The sequence below is a fragment of the Rhinolophus hipposideros genome (assembly GCF_964194185.1).
Source record: "Rhinolophus hipposideros genome assembly, chromosome: 9".
Lineage (NCBI taxonomy): Eukaryota > Metazoa > Chordata > Mammalia > Chiroptera > Rhinolophidae > Rhinolophus > Rhinolophus hipposideros.
Genome location: NC_138055.1, coordinates 37,871,333 through 37,896,484, shown reverse-complemented (window position 1 = coordinate 37,896,484; position 25,152 = coordinate 37,871,333). Strand labels below are relative to the sequence as shown.

General features: G+C 35.6%; 1 protein-coding gene across 5 annotated transcripts in view; it reads left to right on the top strand.

Annotated features, from left to right (window-relative positions):
• Positions 1-25,152, top strand: part of ITPR2 (inositol 1,4,5-trisphosphate receptor type 2) — a 438,931-nt gene that overhangs the window by 194,171 nt on the left and 219,608 nt on the right. For all 5 annotated transcript variants that reach the window (XM_081060952.1, XM_081060953.1, XM_081060954.1 and 2 more), the window contains 7 exons: positions 1,747-1,836; positions 1,951-2,076; positions 5,141-5,263; positions 5,912-6,112; positions 8,081-8,332; positions 11,441-11,566; positions 24,582-24,710. In XM_081060952.1, the coding sequence (XP_080917078.1) occupies positions 1,747-1,836; positions 1,951-2,076; positions 5,141-5,263; positions 5,912-6,112; positions 8,081-8,332; positions 11,441-11,566; positions 24,582-24,710 (1,047 nt within the window). The remainder of the gene's footprint in view (positions 1-1,746; positions 1,837-1,950; positions 2,077-5,140; positions 5,264-5,911; positions 6,113-8,080; positions 8,333-11,440; positions 11,567-24,581; positions 24,711-25,152) is intronic.

Below are 25,152 nucleotides of genomic sequence, written 5' to 3'. Positions count from 1 at the left end.
GGACAAATGAAATTATATCAATTGCCTTCGTATATTTTTGTCACTTTCTCCTGAGCTTAGACTGGGATCCCCTTTACCTGAGAGCCCAACACCATCAATATAGTCAGGAATTTAGGGTGTTTTCTGACCCAAGTTGAACTTGACGTTTATCCCAAATGCAATTTTGTACCTATTGTAAATCAGGGAGGTAATCAGGCCCCACTTTACCTAATCATTGCCCATGCTTGTAACATGCACTGTCAGTTCTCACCACTTTGTACTCTCTGATAGGCTTGTTCTTTCTGCAGCGCCTTTGGCTAAGGTGACTTCTTCACCTGACAAGTGTACCTCTGCCCTCCCACATGTCTCTCATATATCACTAGTTTTCATCTTTGAAGACCTCAGCTTAAACATGACATCCTTCATAAAGCTGTCTACAGCTACAGCTAGTCACCCCCCGCCCCCTCTGGTGAATTCTGCTCAGTCCAAACTTTATTTTTATATTTCTTTCTATTTTCTTGGGTAGGCTGTGATTTTTCTTGTGGGAAGGGCCATATCTTCTATTTCTTTTAGATCCATTCACTTTGTCTGGTGACAGGCATGTGTTCACTTTTAATAAATGTTCATGTATTAAATTGTTTGTAACTGGTGTTTTATTTTTACTTGGTGACTATAATAGTTAGGATTTAAAATACGCATGCTCCTAATATTTGTTTTTTTTATTGTATGCCACGGATAATGGAATATTTTTGATGTTTCAGGTCCTCTTAATAAGCTTCATTAATTTAGTAATTTAGAATATTATTTTCATTTTAAATTTTATTTTCCTTTCTCTATTTTCACGGTTTTCTACATGTTTTGTTGGTCCCAAGTCTTTTTTGTTGGTCCCATGACTTTTTAAGGATGTTATGGTAGCTTGGCAGAGAATTCCTGGGCTAAGGTATTCTTTCCTTTCATTTCTGAAATATTTTTCAGCTGTTATCATCGTCTTCTTCACTCTTTTTTTTCCCTTAAGTTCATCCCTGATCATATAATTATATCTTTTATGCCCTGGGGTTTACTATTCTTTCTCCTCTAGGCAATATAAAACCATGATATTTCGGATATATTTAGCATAAGGAAATGCACTGATATATAATAACTTTATTTATTTATTTTTTATTTTATTTAATTTTTTGGGGGGGGTGAAGGGGAACAGGACTTTATTGGGGAACAGTGTACTTCCAGGACTTTTTTCCAAGTCAAGTTGTTGTTCTTTAAATCTTAGTTGTGGAGGGTGCTGTTCAGTTTCAAGTTGTCCTTTAAGTCTTAGTTTTGGAGGGTGCAGCTCAGCTCCAGGTCCAGTTGCTTATGCTAGTTGCAGGGGGCGCAGCCCACTATCTCTTGTGGGAGTCCAGCCGGCAACCTTGTGGTTGAGAGCCCACTGGCCCATGAGGGAATTGAACCGACAGCCTTCGGAGTTAAGAGCATGGAGATCCACCAGCCTGAGCCACCGGGCCGGCCCCAATAACTTTTTATTTTTAACTGAACTCATTCATTATTAGTAATGCCATTTATCTAGTAGTTTGGTTGTTATTGGGAAGTGGTAATTTTCATGACTCATGCAAGCCAAAGAACTTTTTATTGGATAAAAAAATGACAAAGAAAACATTTAAGTTGATTAAATTCATTACAAAATAATTACAAAATGTATTATTTATTGCAAAATAAATTTATTACGATGCTATCTACATATGGCATAAAAATACATATTTGTGTTTATTTTAGGAGTCAAACATTTTAAGTCCAGTGCAGGATGGAACAAAGACACCTCAGATTGACAGCAACAAGAGCAATAACTACCGGATTGTGAAGGAGGTCAGCAGAAGTAAAATATTTTTATATGGGTTTATGTTTGCATGGCAAATAATTTATGTGTATATGTTGTACTGTAATATAGTGTTTGTGATACTGCTTTTCATCTTTTTAAAGATTTTGATTAGGCTAAGTAAACTCTGTATACAGAATAAAAAGAGTCGGATTCAACATCAGCGATTACTAAAAAATATGGGAGCTCATTCGGTGGTATTGGATCTTCTGCAGATACCCTATGAAAAGGTTAGTTCTTAGTTACATTTTTTTTTTAATTTTTTATTTTTATAAATTTCAAACATATAGCAATGTTACAATGCGTTTTTTTCCTTGAGATATTTGAAAGTAAGTTGACAATCTGATGGCACCCCTGAGACACTTAGTATATATTTTCTACAAACAATGACTCTCTTCTCTATAACCACACAACTTCCTTCCAGATCAGGAATGAGTATGGCACTTTACTGCCACTTAATCCTCACAAGCCATTCACATTTCTCCCTTTATCCCAATCATGTCCTGTTTGACAAAAAGATCTCCTCAGAAACAGGTGCTGTTTGGTTGTCATGTCTATTTAAATCTTTTTTTTTTTTTTACTGGAATTTTCATGATATTGAAACTTTTGAAGACAAACCAGCTTTTTGGAAGACTGTCCCTTAATTTGGGTCATCTGACATTTCCTCATGATTAGATTCAGTTATGCATCTTGGGCAGGAAAGTGACGGAAGTGATGCCAAGTTCTTCCTACCACTTCCCATCAGGCGGCACACAGTTTTGATCTGTTCCATTGCTGATGAAGTTCACTTTGATCATTTAATTAAGGTGATGTCTGCCAGGATTCTCCACTGTGGAGTACTCATTTTTCCTTTGTAATTAAGTATTCTGTGGAGAGGTTCTTTAAAACTAGGTAAATATCCCATTCTTTATCAAACTTTCAATTTTTTCATTTATTTATTTTTCTCAGTATGGACTTGTGGGTGCTCATTTTATTCAATAGGCTCCACTAGGTTTCTGTCATTATTTATTTTGATTCTCAGATTGTTCCAGATTTGGCCAATGGCGCTCCTTCCTTTAAGCTATCTTCTCTGTCCTCTCACCGGTCCCATCATTCTTTGAGTTCCTTGCTCTTTTGCATATTAAAATATTCCAGGCTCACCTTGCATTCTTGTTCCAACTCTGGAATGAGCCATTTCTTTAAGTAGCCCCATTTCTGTTTGGGGGAAAATGGTACTTAGAAGCAAAGTTCTGAGAACTAAATGTACTTAATACTGTTGGGGTTTTGCACCCCTCCCCAGGCCCTCTAAAGAGACAAAGCTAAGGAATATATATGTGTGTGTGAATATAGTTGCTCATTATGAATACTCTATACTAACTAGTCTTTCATCACTGCTGCCCATTCTTCCATATACATGCCCTCTGCACCTCATTCAAGCTCTGACACCCATGGTGGATTCCCTTTTTATCTCTTGCACATGAGTGTGCCATGCCAGGCCTCTTTGGATGCAGGTACCCTCCTCACTTGGACTTTTACTCTTCATACTGGATTGCCCCCACACCTACTGACTTAGTTACTTTTAATATGTAAATTTATTAATTCTACCATTCCTTAGGTGGCATAATTCAAACTATGGCAAAGAATGCAATAAAAGAATTATTGAAAGGCAACAAAGGGTATTAAATCCTCAACATTTACTATCCAACTTATTGTATCTTTGATGCTGTAACATGGGCATTGGACATGCGATTAGGTCCCTTCTTTTAATCATTGTAGCATTGAGTATTTTACTATTACTTTGTGTTTATAGATTTGCTCAGTTTTAATAACTGGATTGTTCAGAAACAAAAAGAATTAGAGTTTCGAGGAAATATCAACTACAGTAGAACTGGCCCTAGTGTTCTTTACTGTCCAGCTTTCCAGTGGGATTTGAGTGCTCCTGTGGCTGATGTTCCTTGTATGCCTCTTAACTATCCTTGCATTATATAAGTAAAGGAAAGTGTTAGTAGATTTCGAAATAAAAATTCCCTATTTTAAAAACAGGAAATTCATCCCATTTTATATATGAGGTAATGTGTCAACTAGTGACCTTAGGCTGTTTGTTTAATTATAGATGGCATAAATACTCTCAGATTAGGAAAAAAGAAAGCATTACAATTTTTGAACATAGACTACTATTCAAAACATGAGTCCATTTTGTATCTCTGACACTGACCACAGGACAAATGAGAAAATCAACTGCCCAGGAAAAGTTTAGATGGTTTCAACGATCTTGTTAAATGGACCCTTTTAAGAAGAGAACTCTGCATTCTTTGTGAATTTTGAGACTGAAGTTTCTAAATGAGTCTTATAAGCAAATGGTAGTATAATGGGACTTTGGAAAATAAGAGTAGTAAGTAAGGAAAGCAACCTAAGAGTACATGTACTAAGAAAGGGGTGGGGGGAAAGAGATGGGGGAAAGAATAGGGGAGAAAGCAAAGAGGAAAAGGAAAAGAAAGAGGTAGAAATAAGACACAGAGTAAATAATAAAGGAGGGGCAGAGAGAGGGGAGAGGGGAGGACAGAGATAAGTTCAGAAAACTGTATATGGAAAAATTCACAGTGTGGGGAAGAGAGAAAATGTGAATGGGGAAAAGAAAAGGGGCAAGGCAGAGGCAAAGGGGCTAGAAGCAGGAGAGGAGTAGAGTGCTATGAAAAGGAACAGATGCTAGAGAAGCAGTGGGAAGGGAGATGATTGAGAAAGAGGGGGATATAGGAGGTGAGGAAAGAGGAGAAACAAAGAAAACAAACAAACAAACCCCACGAAGATCCAGATATCTAGAAACACTAGGAAAGAGGGAAAATCCATGAAAGAAGAGGAATGAGAGGGATTGGAGGCTGCAGCAGAGAAGGAAAGAAGACCATAGAGAATGGGGGGGGGGAAGAGAGAGAGAGAGAGAGAGAGAGAGAGAGAGAGAGAGAGAGAGAGCAGAACAAATGTGGAACATAGGGAGGGGAGAAAGAGGCGGCTACAGAGATGGGAAATATAGTGGACAAGCACAAAGGTTGCGGAGAAAGACAGATGGATTGTGAAAGAATGGAGCAGAACTTATAATAGGAGGAGAAATAAAGATGAGAGAAACATCTAGAAAAATGGGGGGTTGTTCTGTGGAGGTAACCAGGAAAGGTGTAGGAAAAGAAAGAGTCTAGAGAAAGGGGAGCATAAAACAGTGACAAGGAGAAGAAAGTACACGTGCCCCCAAACATTATTTTTTTATAACATTTTTGCTCTGGTATGTTTGTTCCTCTGTATCGTGTGCCACCCTTTAACTTATAGAATGATGAAAAGATGAATGAAGTAATGAACCTGGCCCATACATTCCTGCAGAATTTCTGTCGGGGAAATCCACAGAATCAAGTTCTCCTTCATAAACATCTGAATTTATTTTTAACTCCTGGTGTAAGTATTTTGCTGACTTCTACTATTCGTAGTCAAGTGTCCATCAAGTTTATTTTAGCAGCATTGATGAATAGAATTTTATTACTCTTCATCACCTCATTTTTTTCCTTGTAGGAGTTCTCACCCTAAAAGTGAATATATTTTATTTCCATTAAGGAAACATTTAAAGAAACTTGAAAACTTACAGAAATTTTACCTGCAAATGACCACTTCAGTTACATGTGTATAGTTTAATTATAGGAAGATGAAGTGGTAGAACAAAGGACTAGATCTGCAGTGCCACGAGTAAGATAAATATGGAAAACTCAGAGGTGGAGTTCCCTCCTCTTCGTCAAATGTGTGTCAGCGGGTGGTAGGGAAGAGCTAACTTTGAATAACAGATAATTAAATGAATCTCAGGAACACTGTTGCCAACATGTTGACTTTAATGACAATAAGCTTCTTTTTCCAACTGAACTCCTTTGTGAGCTCAGTTTTCTTTGAGTGGTGAATGATCTCATTGCAGTTTGTCTAAGACTTGCACAGAAAACCCACTATGGCTTTGCATAGAATATAAAACCGATCACAAACAAGGAAATTAGTCTGAGCACTGGAGAAGAGAAAAACCGATCCTGTTACCAGTACAAAGGCATGTCCTTCTCTGTTTAGCTCCTAGAGGCAGAAACCATGCGGCACATCTTCCTGAACAATTACCATCTGTGCAATGAGATTAGCGAGCGAGTCGTGCAGCATTTTGTGCACTGCATCGAGACACACGGCCGCCACGTGCAGTACCTGAGGTTTTTGCAAACGATTGTCAAAGCAGATGGTAAATATGTGAAGAAATGCCAGGATATGGTCATGACGGAGGTATGTTCTTAGTTTGCATTTTGTCAGCTTCACACAAACAATATGGTCAAATAAGTGTTTTTCTGTTAATTTAGAGCAAAAAAACCAAAAACCCAACCACATAGGGTTAGAAAATAATTTAAAAACAACTACTTAAGCATAAATATATTTTGCTTAAGTCTAGTGAAGTGACAAGTTGAGTTTATAATTTTCTAAGAGTTTATTTTTCTTTTTGATCCTTAAGGAATTTGTGTGCTTTAAATAATAGGTAAAAGTCTATGAATTGTTATATAGGTCATTTAGAATGAAAGTGACAACATTTTATATTTTTAAGTTTTCAGTACATACCAAAAATGGATTAAACTCTGTTTTTCCAGTGCCTTTATTGTAAAATGGGTGTTCTCTGCTACTCTTTGCAGAGGGCTTTGAAAAGAATTAAACTAAATATTAGACATTATTCATCAGTGATTTATTACACGTGAAAACTTAGCTATTTAAAGTAAATTAAAAATGTAAGAAAAACAAATGAATGAGGTACTTAATTGGTTTTGTCATTTTTATTGTGATATTTGGCATTAAGCAAGATTTACAAAATGAATAAGTTACTCACTGGGAACCAAGTGATAGGGTGGAGAGCTGACAGCTCTTTTAGCCTCTTTGGGTAAAGCATCTCCCTGTGACCTAATGGTTTTCTAAAGGCCTGTATGGATTAAGACAGCTTTCAACCATGGCTACCAAACTGCTATGCAGTAGATTATATGGTTTTGAGAGATTTTCACAATTATATACTTTAAATTTGAGAATGAGGGTGATTTCTATAATGATACAAAATGAGCCCTCCTGCCCCGTATAAATCTTAATGTTAATCCAGCTTAAGCTTTGAATTTTTAATGTAGATTTTTGTTATAAAACATTTTAAGGAACATTTTCACTTGTACAATTTACCTTTTTCTTACATACATTTACTTTCGCATTAGTTTTTAATTGCCGAGAAATGTGGGGGAACTAATTTGATTTTGTATTACAATCATCAAAGAAAGAATTAAAATGGGAAAGCAGCAAATCTTTAAGCCGATTCTATGACAACAGAAGATGAAGTGTTCTTATGTGTAGAGAAGTAGTTGTTATATAATGTTTTAAGATATAATATGTATTTTGACACATATACATTCTCTTTGAACAAAACTTTCAAAGCCAACTAATTCCTATCAATTAAATAAAACAGAGAAAAAATCATAGAAGCTGTGTTACGCACCAAAACATCTCACCTTGGGGTTAGAAACTTGGTACTTGTAATAGACAATAAGACATTATAGATTTTGAGCACTACAATCACCACCTGCTAGAAATCTCCATTAAAATTATGTAAACAAAGTAGGAAGGAAAATTTGTGTCGTAAAACCTTGTTTCTTTCTCTTTCTCTCTTCTCTTTTTAAATGTCTTCTTTTTCTCTTTATTTCTCCTATCTCTGCTTTTATGTCTATTCTTTATTGATGCTCATGACACATGGAATTTCTGATTTTTGGAGAGTTGATTTGGCTCAATGTACTTGCTTACTTATTCTGCCACTATTGAAGGGGATGGGGACACTTTATTCTGCTTTAGTAAAATTAGACTTCTGGGATTTGTCACGCTTTGGCAATGGAGTCTTCCATTTGAAGTAGAGGGAAATAACTTGATTCAAATATTTTGTCGGTTTAATTTCAGTGTGTAACTCAATGATGACCAACTTACTATGACCCATGTCATTTAATTCTTGCCCCCATCCGCTGCTCCTATATCCCGCCTACTGGTTTTGATAGCATTTAGAGCTAATCACTTAGCACATGACTAAAATCGTTTTACCACTTTGCTTTGGTATAGTTCCGCTTTTGCAATATTATCGTTTTTACAAAGTTATACACGGGTTTCCAGATAGAATGAACCTTTGGCAATAAGTGCAGGATGAATATTTGGACTGCTATGCAGACTCTCTTATTATCATTTCAGTTGATAAATGGAGGTGAAGATGTGCTGATATTTTACAATGATAGAGCATCATTCCCCATCCTCCTCCATATGATGTGTTCAGAGAGAGACCGAGGGGATGAGAGTGGCCCCTTAGCCTACCACATCACCCTTGTGGAGTTGCTGGCCGCATGTACAGAGGGGAAAAATGTCTACACTGAAATAAAGTGCAATTCCCTTCTGCCCCTGGATGACATAGCGAGGGTGGTGACACATGATGACTGCATCCCTGAGGTAAGCCTACAGACTCGTGAATACTTTTTAAAGTGCAGTAAGTGCCAGAAGTTCCCATAGTACTATATATGAGATAATATATTTACTCAAGGAATTGGGGTTAGTTATATTATTATGAAACTTTCAAAGAGCATTAAAAGTTCACTTTTTTAGTTCTACAGAAGCTATGAAAGACAATCAACCTTTTAAAACTGTAGCCTTTGGAAGCTACTCCAGGAGTCTCTGAATTCTAAACATGGCCATGTGAACAAACTGAAAGATTTACTTGTAACTTCTAGTGTAGTCTTGAGAACAAAAGAGATCCTTCATAAATAATTTACAATCATTGATAGGAGAGGCTAGGATGGTGCTGTAGGATCATATATTAGACTCTGCAGGTTTGCCTTGCTTTCTGGGATCTATGAATTCTTGGAAATACAGACACACGTTTTGCTTTATCTACACGTCATCTTTTACCTTCTGTCCTAGTGTGGCTCTGATGATAGGGAAAAAAATCATTACCATGTTTCCCCCAAAATAAGACCAAACCGGACAAGCAGCTCTAATGCATCTTTTGGAGCAAAAATTACCATAAGACCTGGCATTATATTATATTATATTATATTATATTATATTATATTATATTATATTATATTATATTATCATATTTTAATATTATATTAAAGACCCGATCTTATAGTAAAATAAGACTGTCTTATATTAATTTTTGCTCCAAAAAACGCATTAGAGCTAATTGTCTGTGTTGGTCTTATTTTCTGGGAAACATGGTAGAAACTGGTTGTCTGCCAACAGGATTCATTGTGGTGTATTGTTGCAAAGTCAATAAATGTGTGATGCACTGAATATGATACAAATCCAAACATTTTAAATCACAGTAACTTAAAAAGGTGTCAGGTTAGATTAACTTCCCTACTTTCAGTAGTCCTATGTAGTGATGGACTTGAAAGTATAATTTTGTGGAATTGTTGACACTACACATCCAGGGGTACTTCATGCCCTGATTGGTTTGAAATGAGATGGTGAAGAAAGGAAGCAGTGTAGTAATTAAATCCATGGGTTCTGTCTTTCTTTGACGTCTTGATTCTTGCTTCTTCCCACAGGCAGTTCTCTCTGACTGCCCACTCTTCTCTCTTATATTCATCTACTTCGCTCCTCAAACTTCAGCTCTTGATCCAAGCGTCACTTCTTCAGGAAAGACGTCCCTGACCTCCTATAGTAGTGTCTCTAAGAGTCTATAATTTGAAATTTGACATTTCAATTTTATTAGTTAATAAATATCTGTAGCCCTCACACACTCTCCCAAGATAATAAGCTGGATAAGGATAACAACTAGGTCTGTTTCTAATTCACCATTATATTGTCTGAGCCCGAGCCAATACTTAATAAGTATGTTTTGAATGAATGAACAAATGAATTAAAGAATGAGTCAGAATCCTGGACCTATCACTTCTTAGCTGTGTGACTGACTCCAAAAAGGTTGTTAACCTTTCTAATATTCAATTTCCACAATTTCAAAGTGAAATAATTATAGTATGTACCTGATGGGATTGTTGGAGGATGAAATTAAGTAAGATATTACATACAAAATGCTGAAGGTGTTTGACATGTAGCAAACAATGAATAAATATTAGCTGCTGTCAGGATGATTATGGTAATGCACAGAATGGCTCTGCTGTCTCCCTATCCCAGTTCCTGACACAGGCGCCCTGTCTGTCACTGAAGCTTTGTTTCAGACCTCAGCCAAGCAGCGACAAGCACTATGGACGTGAGAGCTGACCCTGTATTACTTATGGTTCTAACTCGGGTGCCATGAATCCCTTGATATCATTTACATGATTATATATATATATATATATATATATATATATATATATATATATATGTATATGTATATGTATGTGTGCGTGTGTATATATACTGTGTTTCCCCGAAAATAAGACCTAGCTGGACAGTCAGCTCTAATGCGTCTTTTGGAGCAAATATTAATATAAGACCCTGTCCTATTTTAATATAAGACCAGGTCTTATGTCATGTCATGTCATGTCATATCATACTGGGTCTTGTATTAAGTTTTGCTCCAAAAGATGCATTAGAGCTGATGGTCCAGCTACGTCTTATTTTGTGGGAAATACGATGTGTGTGTGTGTGTGTGTATTTATTTATTTTATGGGGATATTTATAACATTCATCACATTTTTAATAAAGAGAAAAGAAAATGAAAAGCAAAAACTACTGGCTATACAGACTTTAGAAATGGTATATGTGGGTGAGACTCATCCCAGTCCTTTATGAGGAATTTTGCTAAATTTGGAAAGGAATTTTACTACATCTTAAAATATATATATATTTATTAACTGTGAACCTGCTTCTTGTCAGAACTAATAATTTGAATATTTTTGAGCGTCAAAGTATTATTTAGTCAACACACTTAAACCTTATGTTAGAAATCTCTTGGTTGCAAGCGACAGAAACCTAACTTAGACTAGTTTACATTTTTTAAAACAGGAATACTGGGAAATTTGAAGGATGGTTGTTTAGATGGATCAAGAGGTTCAAACAAATGTCAGAATTCTTTCCATCTCTTCTTCCCTTTTTCTTTGTGGTTTTGCCTCATTTTCTTCTTAGCATAATTTTTCTCCACACACCTGGAGAAGATGGCTTCTTGGAATTCAGTTTTACCTTGTACCACTTTATCAATGAGAGAGAGGGGTGGGAGAGGGAGAGGGAGAGAGAAAGGGAGAATATGACAGAGACAGAGAGAGAAGGGAATGGGAGGAGAGAAGAAGGAAGAGAGGGAGAGGGGATAGAGAAAAGGGGTACTTTGGACTCCTCGTGTCCCAAATATGACAGGCTTAGTTAATGTAAAGTGCACTATCTCATACCAATCATTGGGCTAGAGGAATGGATTACCATGTCATGTGTTTACCCTGGGTCAGCGATGGAATGTCTTAGTAAAATAAGGGAAGTGGAAATGCTTTCTGGGTGGAAACAAAACATGCTTAATCTTCTATGGGAGCTAACACAGATTTTATTTAACCTTTCGTAATTGATGTTTGAAAATTAACAATAAAGAAAACTCACTTTCCTTTGTATTTGAAACTTGCACAGGTTAAAATTGCTTATGTGAATTTTGTTAACCATTGTTACGTTGACACTGAAGTGGAAATGAAAGAAATTTACACAAGTAACCACATTTGGAAATTATTTGAGAACTTCTTGGTGGATATGGCAAGGGTAAGTTACACTTTGATCACTAAATACTACTTTATGTTTAGTAAAGTTGTCAATATATAGTTTTACTGAACAGTATCAAGAATCTCGATAAAAACTTAGAATTAAACCCACTACCTTTGGATGTAATCCATTATATTCAAAACATTGTGAATGAGTTTCACAAGATTGTGAGTGAGATTTAATGAGTTAATACACACAGAATGCCCAGTACAGTTTATGTAGCAACAAAGTGTTCACTTTTACTTTTACTACTGACTATGTTGGTCTGCTATTAAATGGAATTTCAGTGGCCTTTTTACGTTGGTTAAAGGAGACATTTGGCAGAGGTCAATTTATATTCAAGCTCTTATCGTGAATGCAATTACAAACCATAGCTGGAAAAGATCTCAAGAGGCCTTGACTTCCGCTTTTGGACAGATAAGTACTTGACCAGAGTACTCAGGACTGAGCATTACTTACTATTGCCTTTTCAGAGTCTTCTTTGGAAGTGTGTTTCAGTATTTGAATCATCTAGTGTTTTTATTCATGCCAGTCAAAATATATTCTGCTTTTTCACTTTGAATCCATTTCCTCTTGTCTAGCTTTTTTTGGGGGGGAGGGATATTGCGGAGGATATATAGAGCTGGTTGGCTGGTTGGGATTTTCTAGATACTGTCTAGCATATGCTTTGCTCTGTTAATATTAAGTAAATGAATGAATGGGTGAAGAAAGGAAGGAATCTTTTTGATAGATAGCCTTAATTTTCGTTACTATGTCTTATCCTTTATTTTGCATGCTAAATTATCATAATGTCTGGGGTTTATTATTTTAGTTTCTTTTTTTTTGTTTGTTTGGTTTTTTTTTTTGGATTTTCTCTGGTTTTCCCTTTAAAATGACAGGACATAACGTTCAAATAAAAGTTTCTCTAATAGACGATAGGTCTAAGGAATTATCTATATACTATTAGGACTTACAGTGCCTGTCCTGTGGTTTCCTACATTCCTCAGTGCTGGTAGATTTACATAGGTCTCATTTAGATGTAGTTGGAGAAGAGCAGTTAGTGAGGTTCATATTTTCACTGTCTTACAAGACTGAATGCTGACTGTTACCCATTAGCTCACTGCTTCCCTACAACCTTTTCTGGAAGGAGAGAGGACAAAGCGGATATAACAAAACATCAACTGCAGATTGAGACATCCAAGAGCAATCTAGGGTAATACAATAAATCATGTATTATTCCAGTCCAGGAACTCTTTGATTTCATTAAGGTTTGCAGGTAAAATATGCTTATTTTACCTTTTGGTGTGGTGTAGCACGAGCGAGCACCTCTGTGTTCAAGCATGAATCAAGTAAGGGAGTCCCTATTCATTTCTATAGAACTAAAGGACACTCACTACCTTTCTCAGGTAAACCTGCACCTGTTTCAGGGAGAAATGACCCTGTTTCATACAGGATTTACATACCACTCAAATTCCCCTCCATGACCTTGTGAGAGCCCTTGTACCTGATTGGCTACAAGTATCTCCAGAGACCTTGAAGTAAAGGATGGTTTCTATGCTGATGACTGAGCTTTAAAATTGCACGTGCAGGAAGATATTAAAGAGATTATAGACTGATTTGCAGAGTCTCGCAGTGCTATGGGCAAAAGATAAGCTTGAAAAAGACCAAGGTCACATTCTAGGCAGAAGGAGCTGTGAAGCTTAACGGATTTTTATTTTTTTAAACCAAAGACAGCTGATGATAAGTGCCACTGATTATGCTACCTTTGAAAGACTTTCAGTTGATGTGTTCATACAGCTAAGGTGTATATATTCTTTTTCTAAAAAAGTGTGCCTGTAGGGAGGAGGTTTATTTTAACTATTTTGATTAAGTAGATAATGTTATTATTACATAAAGACTCTGGGGAACTTTGGGACCCTCTTAGTCTATTCACTCATTATGTCTCACCACAACAGCTTAGCTATACTGAAACAAAACAAAACAAAACAGTTTTTTCTTTTCTTCTTGTTTCCCTCTTATTTATATTTTAAAGCAGCAGTTCTGTTATCCCCTCACCAAGAATGACAAGGAATCAGCCTGCCTGTTTCAGCGAAAGAACAGGAATCTTGACCTTCCGTATCTAAGGTGTCTTTCTCCCCTTGAAGAAAGATTAAGGAGCTACCACAACACTTTCCAATTCAAATATGAAAAATGTGATTAAATAAATAAAGTAGAATGTGGCCTTCTTGGCAAATCTCAGTTCAGTCGAGCAGTAGTTCTCACACCTGAGTGAGCATCAGAATTACCTGGAGGGTTTGTTATAAGTTGGATTGCTGTGCTCCACCCCCAGAGTTTCTCATTCAGGAGACATGAGACTGCATTTTAACAAGTTCCCAGGTGATGCTGAGGCAGCTGGTCCAGGTACCACACCGAGAACCACTGTGGTAGAGGATGGTAGTTAAGAGGAGGCAGTTTAGAGGCATTAACCAGACCAGACAGAGTTCAAGTCCAGACTCTGCCTTTTCCTAGCTCAGTTACCGTGGGCAAGGAACTTACTCTTCCGACTCTGAGTGTCCTTATTTGTAAAATGAATACAATGGTAACATATGTCTCACAGGGAGGATTCATTGAGATAATAGTATAAAGCTATTAGCACATGCTTGGCACTTAGTGAAAGAGTTGGTAACATCATTTCATCCATGTCATGGTGGCATCACTGATGTCATTACAGGGTTGTATGGAGACTTTAAAACAATTTCAAAAGGCTTCCCCAAGATGTGTACCAAATAATAATGTTGAGGATAAACAAAGGGAGACCATCCAATATAGACAAGAGCCAGAAACCATGTCCACGAAGCTAGACAAGCACAATAGTGACTTGACATACAGTTGGAGTAAATTGAAATGTTACAGCAAAGACATGAAATCCTGGGGCAACTGATTTACATCGGTGAGAAATGGTAAAGGTAATCTGGAGCAAAGGCGTTTGGTCAACTGGACCCAAAGAATCATCGGATCTCAGGGATCCTGGCAGTCATAGAGTTCCCAGTTTTCAGCACATGCCTCTATATTTCCATTAACAATGATTTCACTATTTTTAAGACAACTGGTTTCATTATTGCACGGTTTCAGTTATTGAGAGCTCTTATATTGAGCCACATTTTTATGTAGTATAATGTTTACCTGTTTTTTTCCTTGTGCAGCAACATAGAATGATTCGGTTCAGCAAAGATGTAGGTGTTTACTATAAGCAACATATTCTCCTTGCTAGTTATCTACGATGAAATGATACAATCATCCAACGTAAAGGAACATTAGATCAACTAGGTTGACCTCAAATTTTGCCCCTGAGTTGCAGAGAGATTATTTGGTAGCATAAGGTGACTTGCCTACCTGGCGACAGGGTGGGAATGTGCTGCAGCCTAATCCAGTACTTTGCCCATAGCAGCTTCTCAGATGTGTTCTGACAGCTCTGTGTCTCTCATTATTTTCTCCATGTCTTTTAGTGGTTCCTTTTCGGATACGGTTTTTGGGCTCATCGTTTTCAGTATACTTTTAGGTTCTCTCTAATTTGTCCGGTCTTTTGGCATGTCATTTGGGATGGAACACAGTACTTTAGGCCAGAGTCTGATCAACATAAGGCAGATGGTTATTTTAATAGAAATTTGGAGAATAACCTTATTTAAAAGGCAAATAAAATAGTGATACGTAGTGGCCCTCATACACCATCAACCTTTCTTTTCTTGTTTCTCTGGAGTCAGCACTAACAGGTTTTTTGTTTGCGCTTGGGTAAAGCTCTCTAAAGCGTCATCTTAATTAGAATCTTAATTAGTAGTATCTTTCATTTTCCTTTTTTCCCTTTTCTCTTATTAAGACCCATACTAACACAATCTTTCTGAAAGACTGCTTTTACTAAACTGGTGCTAGGTTGTTTCACATACTTATTCCCCTCTGATTTCCTGACAAAGATCTGTGTCCTGCAACACATCATATTGAGGCAGGCAGCAAGCTAGGAGACCCATGAAAAGTTGCTTCACTGTCTTTCTGAGCATTTAACGGCAGCCCACTTTGATCTATGTTCCAGTGCAGCTAAAATTGGTGTTTATAGGGCAGAAATGCTTTTCTTTTCCTTTTAACTGCTTGTCGTTGCAGAGTCAGGGGATTTGCGCCATTATTAGAGAGCACACGGAGGGAGGTGGACTGCGGTCCGAGTTAGCCTCAGACTATATTCTTGCTTTTGAAGATGTTCCTAATTTTGCTGTCCAGATTCTATAATGGCCAGCAGTACTCTTAGTGAGTGATGTATTGGTATAATGAAATTAGACCTGGAAATTACTTCGAGACACACCTAAGACAGTGTCATGTCATTGTCCCAGCAATTACTGCTTAACGAGACAAATCAGAGTATTTCATTTCCAAATAGATCCCTTGAGCCATTCTCTCCCTTTGTTTAGCTTACCAAATCACAAAAAGTAGGAGTACAGAAAAATTTGTATATGTACTTTGAAACACACATTCAAGTTTTTTAATTTGATAAGAGTGAATAAGTTTTCTTTGCCTGATGATTTGATTCTATAATTTTCTTGACTTTCTTAAGTGGAACGAGCCATTGAAAAGTCTCACTTTAAAGGGTTCCTATTATATGGCCTTATTAGCTAGCAATGCAGGCAGGTGAAAAGTATAAAGTCTCCGTACAGCTTATTCTTTGTATAGCACCTTTCCCTCAGGCGTAATTCTATCTTTCTCCTCCCCTTTCAGGCTGAATTATAATGGTGATGCTCAGCTGGAGTGAACACTTGTTTGGCTGTTCTTGATTGATGATTTGTCGGTCCCTGTCCTACATCATACTTTCTGCTTTTTAATTCACGGGCAACATTTGTCATAATTGATCAGTTCCCTCTTGGAACACTTCTTCACGGGGCCCCCAGGAAATCAGTCCTGCTCTCTTGGCCTCACACCTCACTGTCCACTCCTTCGCAGTTTGCTGTTTTCTCTGAATCTGTCCAGATTCTAATACTGGAATGTGCCAGGCTCAAACCTCAGACTCGATCCTTTCTTGGTCTACAATCGCTTACTTGCTGAGCCCATCCACTCTCCTAACTTTAATGCCAGGCTGATTGAAGCTTGCCCCCTTCCTCCGATGCCCACTCTCACATAGCCAGCTGCCTACATGCCACCATCACTTGGCTGTCTAACCTCCAACTCTTCATTCACTTCCATGTCCCGTTACAAATTAATTTCTTCTCAAGTCTTTTGCATCTCAGTAAATGGCAACTTCATTATTCAATCTAATCATTCAGGCAAAAAAAAAAAAAACAACTTGGGGTCATCTGTAAATTTTGTTTTCTTACATTCTAAACCTAACCCTTTAGCAAATTCTGCAAGCTTTAACTTTAAAATAACCGAAATATGACTACTTCTGAACACTTCATTCCTCCCACCCTGCTGCATGGTACCATTAACTCTCATCTAGATTATTGCAATAACTTTATAACTTGTTTTCCTGTTCTCACTCTTGCCACCTCCCTCCATCTACTCTTTATATAACAGCCATAATGATATAAATAATAATAATAATAATAATAAATGGTTCACATCACTCCTTTGCTCAGATTATTTGACCTCTCCTCTGTTCACTGTCCCCTTCCCCATGTCCTGATGTTTTCCTGCTAGTGGCCTCTTTGCTGCTCCTCAAATATGCCAAACACACCCCTATCTTAGCACCTTTATATCTGCCTGGGATGTGCTTGTCCAGGTATCCTCATGACTTCTTTGCTCTCTTCTTTCAGAACCCTGCTTAAAAGTCTTCAGAGACCTTCACTGACCACCCTATGTCAAGTAGCAACCTCTTCCCTCTGTCCCTCCTTAACTTGCTTCATTCCCCACCACCCCTTAACATTTTTATTGTTTCTACTGAAACAAATAAGGGCAGAGATTTCTCTCTGTTTTGTTCACTGCTGCATACTGGACATAGATCATTGTCTCACTCATAGCAGATACTAAGTTTTATAATAAATAAATGCCAACTGAAGTTAAAAATATTTAAGAAGTAAATTTGAAAACAAAGTAAATGTGGTCTTAGCATAAAATAGGTGCATTAATAAAATGAAATAAATCACCTGAAATAGATTTTTACGTATGTAAGATATTAATATATAATAAAGAAATTATCAGCCATTAGTAGGAAAGCAATTTGTTATTTCTAGGGCAAACTTTTTTCATAAAGAGCAAGATAGTTAATATTTGAGCTTTTCAGGCCACTATCGCAATGGTTACAGCAATTACTAAAGAGAAAAGGGCCACAGATAAGATGTAAATGAATGGATATGGTTAGATTTGACCTGTTGGCTATAGTTTGCTTACCCTTGGATTATTAAATTAATAATATAAACTCCATTAGGGTAGCAATTTTTATATATTTTGTTCACTGATGAATCACACGTAATAGAACATTCTTGGCATGGAATAGGCTTTCAACAAAATTGTTGATTTGAACTAAATCAAAATGACTTTTGAGGATACTGGCTATTTGGGGTGAAATGAACTCAGCTCCTAATCTAACATCATATAATAACATAAATTGCAATGGATTTTAGAGGTAAATGGGAAAAATGGATAGAATATAGGTGAATGTTTATGTCTTTGGATGAGAAAGTTCTTTTTAAGTATAAAAGCAGTGGATGAAATTAGTTGAGGAAAATAATAGACTTCTCATTATTTGAAAATGTAAAATTTAAGTACATAGACATAAAAAACATCAAAATAGAAAAAATTACTATATATTAAAAAAGGCTAATAACCTTTACATAAAGAACACACACACACATGCAAACACACACACACACACGAAAAACACTAACAATTTATAATACTAAAATATGCAAAACCCAGGCATTAGTGATTTATAGAGGAGGAAATATAGGTAATCTCTTGAAAAATTAGTCAAGTGTTAAGAATTAAAAAAAAAATACAATGGAAAATAAAATCCAATTTCCAATGATCAGAGTTGTAATAGCAAAAAGATAAAAGTAAAAAGATAATATTAAATGTTGGTTCACATACCTTGTTGATAAAAGTGTAGATTTATGCTCTCTTTCTGAAAAGCGTTTGGTAGTACATTAAAAAAAGACCTTCATACCTTTTTAATGTGTCAGATAATTTACCCTTCAAGGATCTGTCCTTGGAAAATAATTAGAAATAATATCAAGGATTTATGGTCAAAGAAGTACAACATACTTTTATAAAAATATACAAATATACAAATAGAAAATAGTTTAAATATTTAATAATAGAGAAATGGTTCAATAAATTTTGATGTATCTGTAAGATTGATGTTATAGAGACACTGAGATTATTTTTGAGGATTTTTAATAATGTGAGAAGTGCTAATAATTGAAGGATGAGTATAAAAATGAGAATATAAAACTGATTACCTAGAATGATTTTAACTATGCAAAATACACAAGTATATGGTAGAGCAAGTTGAAGGAAAATATTCCATGATGTCAATGATGGTTTTATCTGGATTTTAGGCTTATAGATAATTTTTGTTTTCCATTATGTATTTTTTTGGGGTCCTACAATTAATATATATTGATAGTAAGAAAAATATTATCTTTTAAAAAATGAATTTATAATTCTAAGAAAGTCAGTTATATGTATGAACAGATGACTCACATTAAAAATATACCATGTTTCCCTGAAAATACGAGAGGGTTTTATATTAATTTTTGCTCCAAAAGACGCCTTAGGGCTTATTTTTAGGGGCTGGCTTATTTTTTCATGTACAACAATCTACATTTATTCAAATACAGTCATGTCATCTTCTTCTGGAACATTGTCATACTGTACTAAATGCATCCATCTGGCTGACAATCTTAACTGGGGCTTATTTTTGGGGTAGGTCTTATTTTGGGGGAAACACGGTATATAAAAAGCAAATGTTTGGAAAAATTTTAGCCAACTGCTAAGGATCGCGAATAAAGGAATGCAAATTACAGTGACTATGCAACGTAACCTCAGTTACATATGGGAACATTTTTACTGTTTTGAGAAATATAAAAATGATCCTTAGGATTTGTATTCTTTGGTCTGTATGATCAAAGGTATTTTACTGGCTCTACAGCTGCCCTGTCCTGTAGGGTAGCAACTTGCCACATTTAAATTTTAATTAGGTAAGATTATATAACATAAAAAAAATCCAGTTCCTTATGGCACCAGCCACATTTCAAAGTGCTCAGTAAGCACATGTGTGTAGTGTTTACTAACTTGGATCACAGATGTAGAAGATTTTCATCATTGCAGAAAGGCCAATGCAGAGTACTGCTCTAGTATGTGATAACTTATTTAATCCAATCTGTCATCTTTGGAAGAGTAGTAGTCACTTTTACAGCAGAAGAGAGAAGGGACATCCTATATGTAAAGGGAGAAATGTCACACATAATTGTGTCCCAAATTTCATGTAGTATTTGTTTTCCAGTAAATGATTTTAAATACCTACTGTGTGCGGAGGTGCTCATGTGCAGTGGTGAGCAAGTCAAACTAGTTCGCTTACATTCTACTGGTGGAGACAGCTTTTATTTGCTCTTCTTCCAGAAACTTCCATGGCTGTTTCCTCACTTCCTTCAGTTCTATGTTAAAATGTTGCCTTATACAGAGACCTTCCCCAAGCAATTTAAATAAAACAGTAATCCTCAACCATATCTACTCCTCCCGCAGCATTTTCTGCACTGCTTACCCTTCTTTATTTTTCTCTAGAGTCTGTCATTTGCTCTATTTTTACCACTTATTTATATATTTATTAATTTGTCTATTGTGTCTCTCTTGTTAGGATAATGGCTCTAATACCATAGGGACTTTGTTTTGTTTGGTTCACTGATGTAACTCCTAATACAGTATTTAGTTTTAATTTTATAATTTATGTCTCTAAGTGATAGTATATGAAATTGACAAATATACAGTAAAATTCATCTGAAAGTAGAAGATGACAAAAAGTGGGTTTTTTTTTTTAAAGACAATGGTGATGGATTTGTTTTTCAAGTTGTAAAACATTACAAATTGAGAATTACTTCATTCTTACAGAGTTGGATTAAAATATGTTTAAAATAATGATACAAGGAATATTCTAAGGACCTGGGGAGAGATTTAAATAGTGATTAGTGACACACTATAAGACAGACCTCCAGTAACCTAAGAGTGAGGCAAGAAATCACTATTCAGTAAATGTTTAGAGGACAGTTAAATATCAATATGGGAAAACATTAATCAGAATCTAGAAATCAGGTCATCTACAGCACCAAATTTCAGATAAGTTCAAGAGTTAAATAGGAGTCAAGACATGTATAGGGATGAAAGAAGGACTTCAATAAAAAATAAAATTAGAACAAAATGTATAGAATATCTTTTTTTTGTGGGAGATTTTTTATTCTTCTTTATATTAAATAAATGGAAGTGATCTAAATAAAAAATAGTGCCTGAATGCTAAGAATTATTTTACATAATTTAATATAATGAAATGAATATTCTATATAAAGAATCAGAATGTGAAAAAATATGTGAAACTTCAACTGAAAAGAGCTTATTATGAAAAATATGTTAAACTGATGCAAAAAATGTGTCAGTCATTATCCAAGTTTTATTTAAAGTGGTTAGAGTGACTTATCTGTACATGACAAAATATAGGCATGAAATGATTACATGAAAAATGCCCTTGTTAGCAATGTCAGAAATGTATAATAAAATAAGTTTTAAGTGTCATCACATTGGCAAAAATAATGATAATTTACAGATAGAGCAGCAGGAAAGAGATGGCACACTCCAAGAGATGTGGAGGCCTAAAGGGGCAAGGGAGACTCCATTGTTACTGGAGTCCAGAGAGAACTTGGAGACACTGCAGACAGGCTTTAATAGGAGCTGTACCCAGAGACACAGACATTGCTAAAGCTTCAGTGAGGAGAGGGAGATGGAGATGGAAGCAGAGGCAGAGTAGGTACCTAACTTCTTGCTCTTCCACTCTGATCTCCTGCCAGTGCCTCACATCAGCTGAACCCAACCAGAGCCTGAGAGCAAGAGCTAGTTAGTTGGTGGTAATGAGGGAACATCCTGTGTATCCACAGAGAGGTTGTTGATAGCATAGTACATTTGTTATTTTAGAGGATCAGCCTAGAAAGTAGTATAAAACTGTGTGTATACTCTCATCTGTTGATTCCTTGTTTGGTGAAATATACCCCAAAATCTGAATCTGAAAGTAAAAATAATATTTTTTCCCAATTCTTTATGATAGGGAAAAAAAGTAATCACACAAAAGATTAGCAAGAAGGAAATAACTGAGAAAATAAGAAATGATTTGTATTGTATTTTTGATTATGTGTACCTCAATTCATTCCCAAAGTGGATAAAAGCATGATTGTGGATTAGAATGATGGAGTAAATATAGCCCTTTAAAATAAGAATTTAGATAATGAGAGTACATGGGAATATTTTATAGGAAATAATGGTATGTGAATATATGTGCATGCAGATTGAAACTTTAAAAATATATGTATTATACTGGAAATATAATTTAATGTGATGTAATTTTATTTGAGCTCTTTCCATCTTTATTGACAAGAGGTGGTAAACATAAATAAATGACAAGAGAAAAAAATATTGTTATTAGCTTCTTTTTTCTTGAGTGGTTTTCTACATCTCTTGCCTAGCCACACTATTACAATGTAGGATGCAAGGTTCTAGAAGTGAAAATGTTATTTATGTGGGCAGAAATTATTTGAATTTCTTATCCAAATGAATGAGGAATAGATTCCATAGAGTTTTGTAAACCTAGCCTTTTTTTCTTTAAAATTTTTTTTGTATTCTATTTAATTTATATTTATAATGATAACATATTCAAATTACATACACTTTGAAAATAATCACAGTTTATATTGTGATGAAGATATATTAAAATAATGCACTTTAAAATTAATGACAAAACATAAATTAAGAAAAAAAATCTTGATTATAGTTATATAATTAGTGGTTGTGCTGACACGAAGACAAAAATAAATTTGATGTAATAAATATATAATTTACAAATGTTGTGTCTTTATTTTATTACCCAAAACTTTACCAGCTCATCAATAGAATATCCATATTTGTACAATAATTAAATTCATTTGTCTTACGTTTTGGCTACTTTCTTTAAAAAAAAAATTTTTTTTTAAACCTAGACTTTTCATTACCCAGGATTTTGAGGGAAGCCTTTATTTAGAAAGAGATTACTTTTATTAATCCACTGACTAAAACAAATCCAGTGTGTTCTTTAGCAAATGTGTGTTTGCAGGTAATGCAGTGTGATACTATAATAGCTCTGGAGAGCCCAATACAATTGTGTGAAATGTCACTGGATGAGAAAGAAGGTTATTTGGGCTGGTTATGGTAGAATTGGTCTGCTACCTATTTCACTTTAATATATTTTATCCTACAGATCAGAAAATTTTGCTATAAAGCCAGTGCTGGAAAGATCCTAAATGAAATAAATCCCACTTCATATCCATCAGGGAAAAATCAATTTTATATTAGTTCTGGGGCCACATTAAATTTTAGTCTTCGGTTAGATGTTCCACAAATACAGCCTACCCCAAAGTTAACCTACAACGAAAAAGAGTCCTTTCTTATTCTACCATTTAAAAAAAGTTATTTAATTGATCCGGTCATTTTACAACATTTATTAAACGTCTTGTATATTCCAGGTACTATGTTATGTGCTGGAACAAGAACTAAAACATTATATAATATGACATAATTTATTTCCTTTAATTGCACTGTTCCCTACAATAACTCTGTGAGATTAGTTCTAATACAATCCTGTCAGGTAGGTGTCATTTAATAGATAAGGAAAAAGTGAACTGTGTTGATGGGAAGTAATGTGGAAGCAAAACAAACCCTCTGCTCTTTCTTCTACCTCCATTCAGCAAATACTGTTATTTTCGAAAGCAAAACATAGGGACACACAGTTTGAGAAGGCCATTTTTCTCTTTTGTGAATTTATTTGTGTGAAAGGTTTTAAAGCAATATCACATTAAATTACATTTACTTATTCCTTTGATTAATCACCTTATCGAAAAGAAAAAAAATACATAAAAATTCAGATTGTCTAAGAACATATGGCCACCATATTTACCCACCATAACTTTGCGAATATTAAACCTTCTTACTCTGCCCCAGGTTGTCTTACACCAAGTGCTCTTCTCTTCCCACTTTCTTCTTTTTATCTCCATGTTTCTTGTCTTTTCATCACCCATCTTTTTTCATTTGTTTTTAATCATGTGTCTTAGCTTTTGCAATTTGTCTACCCAGACGTACTTGGAAATTTACTGTTTGTTTAGCAAAATGACCAATTTCTGCCTCATTTAATCACATGGAAAGATCGGAGTCTATGTTCTTTTCTGATTTATCCTCAGCTCTGGTATTGTCTCTCCTTGATTTGCTTACTCTGAGAAGACAGCCCACAAACACACACTTCCATACTTCCCAGATAAACCTGTGGATGAGAAAGTCAAGATTATTGGAAAAGATTTTATCCTCTTTTATCTTTCTGTTTTCCTTTCCAGATATTTTCTGTATTCGCATCCTCCAATTTGGGCTTAGTATTGTAAGTGAAAATGCGTAGCAATATAAACCACCATTAATCACATTCACCACTTTCTTATAATTACTGTTTCCTCTTTGACTTTCTCACATTGAGTGGAAAGGTATTTTCCAGCAAAGCCACCCTTGGGGACCGAGGGAGAAGGCTATGTCCAAGAGTAGGGAGATGCAGATCAGGAAGAAGGGACGGGATCTTTGAAGGAATTCTGGTCCAAGGATGAAAGGACAACCAAACTTGAAAGAGAAGCTACTGCAGAATGATAAAATGTTAGTGGATTTTAGGCAGAAGTGTTTCTATTCAAAGCAACTTTAAAAAGCAGAAGAAATGTTATAAACAACCATTTCAGGATACTTTTTAGAAGGTTCCAGTACTGAGTTATAGTTCACAGATGTGATGGAACATATTGAGTTGTTTTATTTTTCCCTTCAGGTTTGCAACACAACCACAGACAGGAAACACGCAGACACCTTCCTGGAGAAGTGCGTTACTGAGTCAATAATGAACATTGTGAGCGGCTTCTTTAATTCTCCGTTTTCAGACAACAGTACCAGCCTCCAGGTAACTTAAACAAATGAATGCAGAAGCATTCTGTCACACAAACTTTATTTACCTTGTTGGAGTAGGAAAAACTTGAATCTGGTCAGGAAGTCATTTCCTACACTTCTGAAGGTGATTCTTCTCTCATATTATTTACTGTTATGCCCCTTTGTGATTTTACCAAACTTTATTTTAAATAAACAGGCCTCATCTTCAAGTTGAATTATCCTTGCTCACCCTTTCAACGTAATAGGAACTTTTGTATTGTATATTGACTGTTTGCCAAGTGCTGAACTAAATGACATGGTTCTTTAAATGAATAGGCATTTTGACTCAATAATTCCACTTTAATAATTTATCTTGAGAGAATAAGCAGGGTTTTATATACCAACATTTTCATTTGAGTAGTTATAATACTTCAAAATTGACATCAACTACAGATAGGGGCATAGCTAAATAAATT